Source organism: Hippopotamus amphibius, chromosome 17 (assembly GCF_030028045.1).
Source record: "Hippopotamus amphibius kiboko isolate mHipAmp2 chromosome 17, mHipAmp2.hap2, whole genome shotgun sequence".
Lineage (NCBI taxonomy): Eukaryota > Metazoa > Chordata > Mammalia > Artiodactyla > Hippopotamidae > Hippopotamus > Hippopotamus amphibius.
Genome location: NC_080202.1, coordinates 26,479,479 through 26,493,693, shown reverse-complemented (window position 1 = coordinate 26,493,693; position 14,215 = coordinate 26,479,479). Strand labels below are relative to the sequence as shown.

At 53.9% G+C, this 14,215-nt stretch overlaps 1 protein-coding gene across 4 annotated transcripts in view; it reads right to left on the bottom strand.

Moving 5' to 3' along the window:
• CUEDC1 (CUE domain containing 1) overlaps positions 1-14,215 on the bottom strand; it is a 79,741-nt gene that overhangs the window by 21,801 nt on the left and 43,725 nt on the right. For 2 of the 4 annotated variants that reach the window (XM_057716396.1, XM_057716399.1), the window contains exon 2: positions 411-971. In XM_057716396.1, coding sequence (XP_057572379.1) covers positions 411-740 — 330 coding nt within the window. In that variant the 5' untranslated portion in view covers positions 741-971. Of the gene's footprint in view, positions 1-410; positions 972-10,902; positions 11,100-14,215 lie in introns of those variants that run through there. The other 2 variants (XM_057716398.1, XM_057716400.1) reach the window with 2 other exon arrangements.

Here is a 14,215-nt window from a genome sequence, read left to right as displayed (position 1 = left end):
CCTGACACCTGCTTCTCGTCCCCACTGGACCATGAGCTCTGTGAGGGCAGAAACTCTGACTGGGCCAGAGTGGATACCTGGAGGTTCCAGTGGAACCAGACAGCTGCAGCCTGGAAGTGGGATTCAGCATGTCGGGGTGGAGCCCATGTGTCTACATTTCCAACAAGCTCCTTGATTCTGATGACTCCTGACCCAGGGTCTAGTACTGTGCCTGGCACAGCTCAGCGTTTGTTGAGTGACTGCATGATTTTTGCCCATAAAATAAGGTCACGGGCTGACTTCGGTACCGTTTCCCTAGGAGAAATAAGGCTGCTTGCTAGGTAGCACCCAGACAGGAGTATAACCCAAGTCCTCTAAGAGGTTCAAACAGTTGTTGGTGCCCCGGGGAATTATCGGGGCCGCGCCCCTACCTCCGGGGGGATGCTGTCCTCCGAGTCCGAACTGTCCTCGTAGACGCTGCCACCACCCGCCTCCAGGTTCATCTGCAGCAGCTGGTCGATGGTGGCGTCCACGGCGCCGCTGTTGGCGCGCAGCACGCACTCGATGATGTCGTAATCCATGTTGGGGAACATGGTCTTGAAGTCGTCCATGGCCTGGTTGAACTCGAGGCGGCGCACCTGGCGGGCGGGCCGGCTGTTGTTGAGCTCCTGCGAGGCCGCCGCGCTGCCCCCGGCCCCGCGCGCCCCGGCCGAGCCGCCGCCGCCGCCGCCGCCACTGCTCCGGCGGAACAGGCTGGTCATCTTGCCGAGCCGCTGGGGGAAAATGTTTCCCGCCGGCGCCGAGCCCCTTCCCCGGGGTCCCTGCGCCGTCGCTGCTCGCTCGGCGGGCTCGGGAAGCTCAGTCCCGCGACGGGCGGGGTCCCCGGGTCAGGAGACCAGGGCGCGGCATCCGGGCCTGGGCCGTGCGGGGCTGGGCGGCGGGTCATCCACACGCCGGGAGCATCCTGCGGCCGGCTCCACGGACCGGGCCACCTGGAACCGAGGGAGACAGAGTCAGGGGCGGAATGCAACGAACTCGAGCTCAGGGTGGCGACCAAGGGAGTCAGGGCGACCCCCGCCGCGCCCACGGGAGGCCAGTTTCTTTCTGCTTTGTCTCCAGCTGCGGTGATTAAACAGCCACAGCTCCTTACCAGTTAGCAAAGGCTTACATCCTATGTGTTCCCAGCCGGTTAACTCCTGACACCACTATGAGGTGGGTGCTAGTATCTCCCTTATGCAGATGGGAAAGCTGAGGCACAGCCCTGAGAGAGTGGAGGAGGCAGGGATTTGAACCCAGGACCAGGGCCCCTGAGCCACTGGTCTCAACCGCTACACACACTACCAAGGACTCTGAGTGACGTGACTTGGGCAGGAGGGGCTCTGTATAGGCAATGTCCTCCCCATCTGGTCTCCAGCCCCATCCAGTCTCTAATTTCCCCATCTCCCCCACATCAGGGCCCAACCATCACCACATCCACTTTGTGCAGAGCTCCACTAAACGTGCCACAGAACACGGGTGCCAGGTGCAGCCCACTCAGAACCAGGCCTGTAAATCACTTCCAAGATAGCATTTCTGTTAATGCAGGTCACTGAGAGTTTAATGTGTCTAAAAACATCAAGTTCTTTTTCATGCTTATCCCAAGGTGTACAGTAATTTTGCTAATTGTAGAAAAGTGACAGCTTCATTTTAAGGACTGTTCCACCAAAGGATATTCTTCAGTCCCTTGCTAGTACGCGGGGTCATCACATTGACAGCTGAGAGAGAAACGCTGGTGTGAGCAAATCCACTTGCAGCCATGATCTCAACAGTTAACCAGTGATGGAAGGAAGACCAGACCAGAGGGTGTGGAAGGTGCAGTGGAAGCGCCCCCGCCCCCCGCCACGCCCCGAGGCCAGAATACCACTGATTCCTTCTGTCCCGAAAGGTCAGTCCCCTCACAGGTAAAATGGGGCTTCATACTGTCCCCCAGTGCCTTCCAGTGCCACCTTCCAGTGCTGAGAATCTTATCTCCTTCAAACCTCCATCCCCTTTGAGGGATGGGGAAATTGTCCAGGGCTCCTGCTCTGGGGCTTGCTGGGTGGGTGTCTGCCTAGTCCCAGGGAGCCAGACTGTGTTCCAGAACAGGAAACTGGAAGCACATGGGCCCCAAACAGCCTCTGGACACTGATGTTACAGAACCATAATCCCCTCCCACCTCCAGAGAAAACCTGTTAACACACTGGTATGTCTACATCGAGATACTTTTTTCTATGCACATACTACCATATGTATGAATTTATTTTACTGAAGTGTGATCAAACCATAAATTCTACTGTGCCACTTGTTTTTTCCACTTAATAATTGATTGTAGCCACTTTCGCATGTTGGAAGATAGAGATCTACTTCATGACTTTAATCCCTGAGCAGTACTCTGATGACTGGGTGAGATACAATTTATTATCCAACCTCCTCCACCCCATCTCTTCCCAGAGAAGCAAGTTGCAGCTCAGAGAGGCTGCACAAGAAAGCACAGAGGAGTGATCTCAAATGCTCAGTCCAAGAAATGTGTTATGAGAATGAACACAGGAAAGTAGCCAAGTATGACATGGCCCCCCACAGCCGGCTTTAGACAACACAACCCCCCACTCCCACACCTCCCACCACCCCTGACACACTGGAAGGTCAGAGGATGCTGCCAAAACACCCTCCAAAGTGGGGCTCCACCCTGGTAGCTGCCTTTGTTCGGGGTTCTGAAAACTTGCCCTGAGGCTTCTAACAAGGACCTGAGGCCAGGAGGCCCCAGAAGCCAGCGCCCTGGGCTGCAATCTGCTATCCTGGTGTCATCACACATAGGGATCAAGCCACCTTCGCCCTCCCCCTCAAGTAATTTCGTAAGAGAGATTGAGAGACCCGGCTCTCACTTTGCCAAGGGTAGCCCCCTGGAGAAAGAGGCCAGGACCTGATCCACCCCTGACAGAGGAAGAAGGAGGAGGATGGGGTCCACATTTTCCCCATTAGCAGCCCTCTTTACAGGTCCCTTGGGCTCCAGGCCACTCTGAGTGTTGGGAAGCCCCCAAGAGGCATTCTTGCCCTCCTACTATTTAAGTAAGTGCCCTGACCCAGCCTCAGCCTCAACTCCTGCTCTGCCACTCCCTTGTCCTCTCTGTGCCCAATCCCTCACCTGTACGAATGGGGCTTCAATGAGAATGAAACAGGATAATCCTCAGCACAGTGCCTGGAACATGGTTAGCTGCATGACTGTTTTGTTGTCACTGCCCCAGAAGGCTGGCAAAGAGCCAGGAGCCGTTGGTACGCCAGCCAAACTGCTCCCAGAGTGGACAGGGTGGGGGATTCTAGGGGACCCTTCCAGCAAGTGGATATCAAGCCCCGGTCTGTCAGCCCTCGGGAAGGAGATACTGATGCTCACAGCCCCAGGGGAGGCCGGGCTGGCCCAGGTAGCTGCAGACCCCACAGCCCCAGAAGCTGCTTCCCTTTACCCCGGGTGCGAAGCCTTGAAAAGGGGCATTTGTGTGTCTGCCGTAACATGTAAACGCCGACATCTCTACAGCCTGCTCCACATTACAGATGAAGAGGTGAGACCCAAGACCAGAGGTGATGCCCAGGACACAAAGCCAGGAGTGGCAAAGCCTCGACTTTTTCATCAAAGGGTGTTTCTATGGATGAGGAGAAAGTGGCTCAGAAAAAAATAAGGGGAAATGCAGGAAAACAGGATGCAATGTACAGAAATGCCACTTTCACAGGACTCTGCAAGCACCCACAGACTCCCAAAGCCAGGCTGCCTGTAATTAACACCAGGCGGGGCTGTGAGGACCTCCACTTCTCAGAGGACCAGCCCCCCACCCCTCTCTGAGCGCAAGGGCAGAGGCTGAGGCCAGGGCTGAGGTTTGGCCAGCGTGGCTGGGAGCGAGGACTGTCTTCAGGGTCAGAGTCGTCCGTGCCAGGCTGCCTTCTGCAACCAGCACCGCTCAAATGAAAAGCAGTTTAAAACACATGAAAAAATTAAGGCAGGCAACTTAGGTTTACGAGCTTGTGCCAGGCACTTTCACATTTAATCTTTTTTACAACTCTAGAGATAGGTGTTATCGTCCCTATTTTATAGCTGTGGAAACCAGTTCAGAGAAGTTAGATGACTTGCACAAAGTCACACAGCCAGTATGCAGAGAGGCCAAAATTAGGAACCCACTAAGAGCCAAAAATGCCAAGTCAGGCTTGCAGGGCTAGGAGCCGAGAAACCTCAGAAAGGCTCAGGAGCCTGGGCACAGCCTGGCTGACATTCCAGCAGAGGAAATGTGACCCAGACAGCACGGGGTGGGGGGGGGTGGGGGGGGGGAGTCTGTTGGCTCTGCCCCAGAACTGGCTCTGTGACCTTGGGGAAATCACTCCTCCACTTCTCTGAACCCCGGCTACTGGCAGGGAAACAGAGGGAGATAACCCCTGACTTCTGAAAAAGGAAGTGAATTAAACCTGCTGAACCCCTTAGACATCTCGGAGGCTGACTCAAAGGCTTTCCTGAACTCCCAGGTTGTGAACAACCTGGGGATTGGGAAGCAGAAACCCCACACCTGTCCTCCCCCAGGTCCCAGGGAGCCAGGCCTTCCACCTCCCCAGAAAGGAATCCAGGCCTGGCAGCGGCGGCAGACAGCCAAGCTTCCCTCCAAGCATGCGTAGACAGCCAAGGCCTGAGTCACTCCCTGCCTGGCCCAGGGAGGTGGGCCAGCTGCCCGAGAGTCTTTCTCCCGACTTTGCCCAAGGTCATCCAAGCCAGTCTCCTGCAGGGCCAGGTGAGGGCCCACATAGTGGATGTGAGAGCCCAGGAGCCAGAATCCTGGGTTCCAATTCTGCCTGGGCCTGGTAAGGCTGTGTGACTTGGAGAAATTATTTCACTTCTCTGAACCTCAGCTTCCTTGTTTGTCAAGGTTGGGATAATACCTACGCGTAAGGGGTGTTGTGATAGAACTTACACAGATGCCTGAGCATAGGAAGCACCGACGAGACAGCTTGGTGTGGCCTCCGGCCCAGGTCTTGGCCCTTTTCCTGAGCTATACTCACACCTTGAGCAATCTTATCCAGTCCTATGGCTATAAATACTATCTACACGCTGAATATTGGCTCCTAAATTTCTCTCGCCCTCAGGTCTCGCAGGAACATGCGCTTCAACTCCACACTTGCACAGCCAACCTGCTGCCTCCACGTGGGTGTCTGACAGCAGCTCCAACATAACTTATCAGGTGGACAAGGAAAGAAGGGGAGGAAAGAAGTCGGAGCGCAGCAGCTGTGGGTTCCCTTCCCCTCTCTTCCTCCTCCAGCTTACCATGGCGGGGTGGGCGTGCTTTCTTCTTTTCTCCTCTACGTTCTCTTTTAGACCTCATGACAAACCTCTCATTTACTCAGGGTGTGCATTATTACCCCACTTCACAGACAAAGCGACCAAGGCCAAGGCAGCCCAGTGACACAGTTAAGATGCCCCAGCCCTCTGCCACCTGGCCTGAGGGCCTCCTCTCTGACACACAAGGCTGATGGCAGGCTGGTCTTCTTTCCAAGCCAGTGACAGCTCCAGAGTGCAGGAGGCTGACCCTCCAAGACCTGAATGGATAGTCTGCTGCCTCCAGGGAGGACCAGGACTCAACCCCAAAAGGTAGGGGTTAGAACTGGAGGCCTCAAGAGGAGGTGCGGGGCCAGGACCCCAGAGGTCCCACTGGCCAACACTTTTCTCCATCTCCCCCTCATTCTTCTGGAGTGACTACCCGAGGCCAGCTCTGTCCCTGCACGCCCCCATCTCCCGCCTCTGAAAACCCCCAGGGATTGGGACAGACCGGATCTTGTGATCTATCTGTAACTGCTGGGATCACAGCCTGCAGAGGGACTCGCTGTCCCTTCTTGCCTAAGATCTGGGCCCAGCCCAAAGGCACCGCCATGCCAGGCCACTAGGTGGTGTCCCAGGGCTCAGGCCACAGCTGCTCCCGGGAAAGGGAATACGGAGCCGCTTCTCTCCAAGAACTCAAGAATCAGCCCCACCCCCACCCTGGGGCTGACTAAAAGGGAGAGGAGCTACCCAGCCATCCCAGAGGTCTTAGGATCCCAGACTGGAAGAGTTTCCAAATAATTTATTCCCAAGGTGGGAAATACAAGGCACACATGCCACTAATTTCTATCCTGTGTCCTTGGCAGACATCACTAATCCACCCAGGTATTGTCCTATGGAACCCACAGCCTCAGAAGCCTTTTCAACCCAGTGCTCTGGGCAAGCCACCACCAAGTGATTAGAACTGGCAAGCAAGATACACCCTGCTTGCCAGCCCTTTCATTTCCCGTATGAGAAGACCAGGCCCAGGCTTATTTTGTCTCATTAGGAATCCAGGCTGCAAAAGCCAGCAGGGCCAGAATGAGGTCATATGACCCCTGGGATGCTTGTGTAACCATGGTTCAGTCCCCGGGAAACCTCAAGTGGGTAATGGCAGAGTTAATGGAGAGGCTGCTGGGCCTGGGGCAGCTGGATCCCTGTCCAATTGTCACCTCAGACGCGATGGGGGCAGGGCGCAGGGACGTCTGCCCGAGCTTCTTGGCTTCTGAGCTGGAGAGGCCCCAGAAGGGGAGAAAGCGGTGGGGACAAGAGACAGAGAGAGGCTGTCAGGGTCTGTGTGTGTGTGTGTGTCCGAGTGTGTAAGTGTGTGTGTACGTGTGTGAGCACCCAGCTTGGGGGGGGGAGGGTTATGGGATGGGGGGCAGCCCTGACAGAGGCGCCTTGTCCTCCAGTGCCGCACAGGCTTGTTTTCTTCCCAAGCTATTAATGTCACTGCAGCTTCAAAAGCCGGGTGACCTTTAAATGCCGAGCCTCCTGCTCTAGCCCAAGGCGCGGAAACGGCTTAATGGAAACTCAAACGGCCACAGCTGCTGGGCCGCAACAAAGCCAGCCTCATTCCCGAGGCGCCCGGAGTGGCTGGGCAGCCACACCTGTGCCCCCTCCCGGGGGAGGGGGTGTTAGGAAGGGCAGAGAGGACCCTCAGGCATGCCACTGGGAAAAGGAGCCCTGGCTGGACCAAAGAGGAAGAGGAGGACAGGACGAAGAGAGGGAGAGACAGACACAGTTCTGCCACGCCCGGCTGTGTGACCTTGGGTTAGCCACTTACCTCTGGGCCATATCCCATCAGTTAGTCCAATCTAAGCCTGGGGCAGAAAAAAAATCTGCCTCCCTCAAAAATATCTTTTAAAAATCTATAGAAGAGGGCAGGGTTGGGGGGTAATGACTTTGAGAGATTGGGATTGCCCTACATACAGTACTAATAAGAAAAAAATATCAAATGATACACTTTAAATGTATGCAGTTTATTGTATGTCAACTGTATCTCAATAAAAGTTCTTAAAAAAAATCTATAGAAGAAAAATTGGGAAAAAAAAGATATTTTCTTTCCTAATTTTTCTCTATTTCCACTTCTGTGGCCAGGTCTATAGCCAGTGGGGGCTGTTGGGTAGGGACTAGCGCAAGAGGTTTCAAAGGAAGTTAATAAGGTCCCTCCCCTATGAAAGGATTGGCCCCAGAGCCTCAGTTCTAAGGACGCCATTGTGCATCTTTGTTCCTGAGGCCCAGACATTGGGCTTGGCTGCTGTAAAAGGGCTGAGAAGTCAACTCTGCCTTTCAGTTGAAAAGGTCCAAGGTGAAACTCCTCGGGCATGAGGGGCGTGTCATTTGTTTGGCTCATCTTGGTAAAATGATGGTAATTATAGCGATAATGACAACATGACACTTAGCGCCTGCTTCTTTCCGTACCACCACTATTCCCAGTGCCTTATGCATGTTAATAACCCTTTTCATCCTCTCTATGGCCCTAAGAGGTACATATTACCAATGCTATTTCCACTTTATAGTTAGAAAAATGCAGCACAGAGGAGTCGAGGAACTTGTTTAAGGGCACACAGCTAAGTGGCCAAACTGACATTTGAGCCCAGGAGATCTGATTCCAGATCTCACACTCCTAATTCATCTGGCCTGACCACCTTTCTGCATTCCTGAAGCTGAGCACAGAGCCAGGCACACAGCAAGAACTCAGTAACTGTGAATTGAATTGAGTCCTAACGGGGCAGAGTTGCTCCTGGAGAGGCTGGGGGTGCCTGGAGCTCATGTCCAGGGAAGAAGGGAGGAGGAAGGAGTCTGCCCGCAAAGTCTACGAGAAGGAAAGACAGAACCATGGCAGTTTCCTTACAAAAACCTTTTCACCACTCCACTCAGGTTGTCAGTTGCCTGGGCAACCAACTGTTTTCCATCGCTACCTGAGTAGTTGGGACTATTTCTACAACAATCCCTCTTTCTCCATCAACAAACGCCACCAGCTCAGCCAAGACACTCAACCCAGGCGCCTGGGAGGAGATCAAACCTCGGTGGACAGAGGGGAAGCTGCTCCCCTCTGCCCCATGCGGGGGCTGCAGCCTTGGGGAGCCCCTCTGGGCTGGCAGGAATGTATTTGTACCTGGGACCAAGTGCAATGGCTCAAAGTGGGAGAAGGGGGCACTGGCAGCTCAGGTGCAAGGCAGTGAGGCTGGGCTGGCTCCAGGCATGAGCTCATGCTGGCCCAGGTCCAGCTCCTTGGGAAAGAGGGGCCAGCTGCCCCTCCCCGGGCCTCTCCTTCAGGCATTTAAGCTGAAGGCCCCTCCACAGGCTGGGCCTGCACGGTCTGGGGCTGAGCCCTGAAGTCTGGTCAGAAACAGGAGATGTGTCTGGGCCCCTGGGACAGGTGGTCAGTCAGTGATGCCACACAATTCAGTATCTGAGCATGTCCAGGGAGTCCAGAACAAGGAACCAAGATTGGGGGGGGGGGGGGATGCTCAGAGCAGAGAAGGGTCCTGGAAACAGGTGTCCCAGCTCCTGTCCCCTTTTCCCACACTAACACACCTTTGCACCCACCCACATATTTAATGGAGTACTATACAATGGTAGACAAAAATGAGGCATCTCTGTCTCTATGCCCAAGACCCATTGCTTCGGGGAACAATACATGTCATGGAACAGTGAGTATAGTCTCTATACTCTAGTGCATTATGCTGTGTATATGTCTGTACATATGGAGAGGGAGAGGGCTCTGAAAGGATTCATAAGAAACTGACAATATAGGTTTCCACTGGGGAGAACTAGGTCATAAGAGACAGATCAAGGAAACTTTTGTCTGTAAATCCTTTTGTGTCTTTTAAACTCTGATTCATGTTCATTAATTTAAAACTAAAATAGGGACTTCCCTGGTGGCGCAGTGGTTAAGAATCTGACTGCCAATGCAGGGGACACAGGTTCGATCCCTGGTCTGGGAAGATCCCACATGCTGCAGAGCAACTAAGCCCATGCGCCACAACTACCTGAGCCTGTGCTCTAGAGCCCACATACCACAACTACTGAAGCCTGTTCACCTTAGAGCCTGTGCTCTGCAACAAGAGAAGCCACCGCAATGAGAAGCCTGCACACTACAATGAAGAGTAGCCCCCGCTCGCCACAACTAGAGAAAGCCGACACACAGCAATGAAAACCCAACACAGCCAATAAATAAATAAATGAATAAATTAAAAAGAAAAAAAGAAATAAAAGTTTAAAACTAAAATAAGCAGGGACTTCCCTGGTGGTCCAGTAGTTAAGACTCTGCATTCCCAATGCAGGGGGCCCAGGTTCTATCCCTGGTCAGGGAACTAGATCCCACATGCTGCAACTAAGAGTTCACATGCTGCAACTAATGATCCTGCATGCTGCAAGTAAGACCTGGTGCAGCCAAATAAATAAATATTTTAGAAAATAAAATAAAATAAGCAAATAACCTATAAAGAATATAAAAATGATATCACTGCCAGTGATTTGCTATGTTATTTTTGCATATGCATATTATCTACAATGGACATGAATTACTTTTACTTAAATTAATTTATGTAATTTTATTGGCTGTGTTAGGTCTTTGTTGCTGTCGTAGGCTTTCTCTAGTTTCGGCGAGTGGGGCTACTCTTCATTGCAGTGTGCAGGCTTCTCAGTGCTGCGGCCTCTTGTTGCGGAGCACAGGCTCTAGGCACATCGGCTTCAGTAGCTGTCGCACGTGGGCTCAACAGTTGTGGCTCACAGGCTCTAGAGCACAGGCTCAGTAGTTGTGGCACACGGGCTTAGTTGCTCTGCAGCATGTGGGATCTTCCCGGACCAGGGATCGAACTTGTGTGCTCTGCATTGGCAGGCGGATTCATAACCACTGCGCCACCAGGGAAGTCCAAGAAGTCCAGTAATTAAAATTACTTTCTAATAATAGTTATAGCAAATATCTATGAGTACTATGTGCCACACACTTTCTAAGCACGTGGCATGCATTATCTCATCAAAGCCCCACAGTAAAGCAATTATTATACCCATTTTACAGATGAGGAAACTAAGAGTCAGAGAGTTTAAATAACTTATGTAGGGTCACACAGTCAGTGACAGAGCCAAAATGTGAATCCAAACAATCTGTCCCCAGAGTCCATGCTCTTCTTAACCTCTGCCTTTTACTGGTCTCTGATTTTAAAAAACCAAACCAAACCAAATCAAACAAAAACTGAATGATGATAGAAAACAATCTTAAGAAAAATGCAAACCACAGAGCCTCCAGGGTTTTAAAACTTTTGTAATCCTTCGAATCCCGACTCAATCCTTCCTGCCCGGAATATCTGGCCAAGCCCTCCCCAGTCCTGCCTGGGTGGGAACCAGGCACCACGGCTCCCACTGCTTCCCCAGCCTCAGCCTCAGGGGCAGGGCCCTGCCCACCTCCTGGTAGGGTTGCTGGGGACACAGAGGTTCCCGGTGGGCAGAGTGACGGCCGATGCCACAGCTGTTTCAGGGGTCAGACCACAGTGTGGGGAGCCCACCGGGGTGGCACAGGGTGGGGTCTAGCCAGGAAGCTCCTCCCGGAGGGGAAACCACAAGTTGGTTTTTACCAGTGCTGAGTCGGGGGTAAGAGCACAGCGGCTAAGGGTGGGCTTGAGTCCGGGGCCAGCCGGGGCTTCCACCATGATCACTGCTGCTTGGGTGCGTGGAACACCTCCGAGTGCGTTTCCTCAGGTGTGGATCAGGGGCACCTGTATCTCCTCAGACACGCTCCTGAGGGGGATCTCGTGCTCTCAGTCGGGGGCAGCTGTCGGTAAGACTGGAGTCAGGCCTGGCGTGATGACCTGGAATCCAGCCCCGAGGGGGAGAGTGTGCAGCGCGAAGGCTCTTCTCAGGGGCCTCCAGAACCTCAGGTTGGGTGCTCCAGGGTCCCTGCGTGCAGCCTCCCATTGCTGCAGGGGGCTGGGGCTGGTTTGACAGGGGCCTGTCCCCTGGGGAGGGGCCCCTTGCTGGGCAGCAGGAGCACAGGCCGAGTGCCCTTCTCAGAGTGCCCTTCTCAGAAGTGCTGCCTCTGGCAGCCGAGGAATGCAGGCCCAGGGCTGGGGCGCAGAGGCTTGGGGAGGGGCCCAGCTTCAAAAGAGCAGGCGGGCAGCCCGGAGGGCCATCGCCCCCCTAGGGCGTGCAGCCGGGACACCATCCGAAATTCCACCAGGCCCAGACAGCAGATGGGATTGTTTAGAGCCACTTACCAGGCCAGGCTGCTCCCTCCCCTCCCCACCCCCTGCACCCCCCCCACCCCCGCACCCCTCCTCTGCCGTGGCTGGGCGCCTGGAGGCCAGCTGCCCGGCATCCCTCCCCACCTGAGGCCCTGCCTCACCTGCAATGCTCAACGCCACGTACCCACGTGCCCACACATGCCCTCTGGAGATGCCACAGTTAGGAAGGCAGGAAGAAACCCCACGTTCTCACTGCCAGATGGTGTGTGTTGCCCGAGGTCAGAGCTCAGTGGCCACAGAGCTGGGGTGTGAACCCAGATAGTGGTCTCCTGGGCCAGCGACCTCCCCCCGTGTGGGGGCGCACCCCTGCGCCCGCATGTCCCACACACACCAGCTCCCTCACGGCACCGTGGGTGCCACAGCTGCCTCAGGCCCCCACAGCCACGGGCCACACTCACCTCCTTTAGATTTTCCTGACCCCTCCCACCCAGTCCAGGCACTCAATCCGCTCCTCTCCTCACTCAACTCAGAAGCTGTGTTTTTCCAGCCACGTTGTCCTACTACACACACACACTCGTGCGCACTAACCGCACCCTCAGCCTTCCCACGGCCCACCCTGTGAGCCCCTCCCTGCACTAGGCTGACAGCAGGGCCAGATGAGGCCCCGATCCCTCTCTCTCTTGCCCAGATGTGCCCAGAATGGTTTTTACAGAGTCAGGTGCACTGATGGTGAGGGGTGAGGTCGGGCTGACCTGATTTGCAGCAAATCTGGCCAGAACCAGAACCAGGAAGTGGCACACCCTGGCCAAGGCATCAGCTTCCTGGTTCCCTGCAGGACCAGCTCCCAGAGGGGGAGTGCAGGGAAAGGCCTCAGCCCACTGGGGCTGGTAGCCCTGGCCCTCAAATCTCACAGTCAAGGGAAGAGGGCAGGAGCTTCTGGGGGGTGGGGTCCCAAAACCAGCCTTCTTTGCTTCCAGGGGGCCTCAGTCTCCAACCCTAGAAAATGGAGAGAAAGGGCTTACTAGGTGGCGCAGTGGTTGAGAATCCGCCTGCCAATGCAGGGGACACGGGTTCGAGCCCTGGTCCAGGAAGATCCCACATGCCGCGGAGCAACTAAGCCCGTGCGCCATGACTATTGAGCTTGAGCTTTAGAGCCCGTGAGCCACAACTATTTAGCCCATGTGGTGCAACTACTGAAGCCCACGCGCCTAGAGCCTATGCTCTGCAACAAGAGAAGCCACGGCAATGAGGAGCCCGCGCACCACAACGAAGCGTAGCCCCCACTCACCGCAACTAAAAGAAAGCCCGCGCTCAGTGAAAAAGACCCAACACAGCCAATAAAATAGATAAATTAATTAATTAAAAAAAAGAAAAGAAAATGGAGAGAAAGAGTCCTTATTCAATCTGATCTTCCCCATCACTGAAACCTCCCAGAGATGCAAACACATGAGTGGGGGTGGGGGACCGATCAGGGCCAGAGAAAGGTACCACTGTGCTAGGTACAAACCATGATGACACCTCTGCAGAAGAAGGTGGCTGCATCCCAGTGCCCCAGGGCTGGAAGGACTTGTGCCCTTTCTGTAGCTACAGAACCAGAACCCTTGCCCTCAAATGACACCCTCAGCAGAAATCCATTCTATAAAGACATTAAGCAGAGGCCTGCCCTCCCCGCTCCCCCCAGCAATTAGTAATCAGAGAACCTGCCATTTACTGAGTGCCAGGCTGTGTTCCCATGCATCGCGTTTATCCTCACAATAATCTAGCACCGCAGACGATAACTTTCTACCATCATCAGAGCCATTTTACAGATAAGGACAAGGAGTCATCGTGTGTGACCTAAAGGTTGTCCAGGGCTGCACCACATCCAAATTGCATGGCCTTACAGGAAAGAGACCAGCGGGCTGTCAAGTCTTCTGACACACCAGTTATTCATATTTGCAACCTGTTTTAAAGCCTAGGTTTAACCAGAGCTGTTTGTGTCTCTGCCTGTTCCCCGCACTGCTCCCAACCTGCTCACGTGGCTTTGGGAAGTACGAATGTGATTTTCTATCAGTCTAAGAAGCAAATGTGCTTTGCATTATAGCAATGTATCTCAGAGGATGGCAGAGACCACCTTCACCAGACTCCTCTGAGGGGTTTGCTAAGAACATGTCTTCTCCACCCCACTATTAAATCAGAATTTCTGGGAACACAGCCTAAGAATCTGCATGTTAACAAGCTCCCCAGATAATTCTAACGTCCAGTAAAGCGTGAGGACCACTACCTTACAGAGTGATGCAGTTTGGAGCCCTATATGCTGATTTTTAGCTCCATCACTAACCAGCCAAGTGACCTTGAGCAAGTCATTTTGCTGCCTGGGTCTTCAGGTTCCCATCTGAAAAATGGGCAGAGAGGACTAAATGATCTCCAAGATCCCTTTCATTCTTGACGTCCCCTGTGTCTGCCCTGAGCCCCCAGATGGTTCACAGCTGTTTGAGCTGAGTTTCATGGACTGTTGAGTCCCTGGAACAGCCAATATACACTGCAGGCACACATTAAAAAGAACGCCTGTCTGGCTGATTTAGGGAGCTCTGAAAAAAGACCGTATCTCTGGCTCCAAGCCCTAAACAAATGGCTTTTGGATTATCCATGCCACCTCCCTGCTGCCCTGAATATCCATTTTCTTCATTCCAGCCTGAGTCAACCAGGATTCTGTGAACATTGGGTC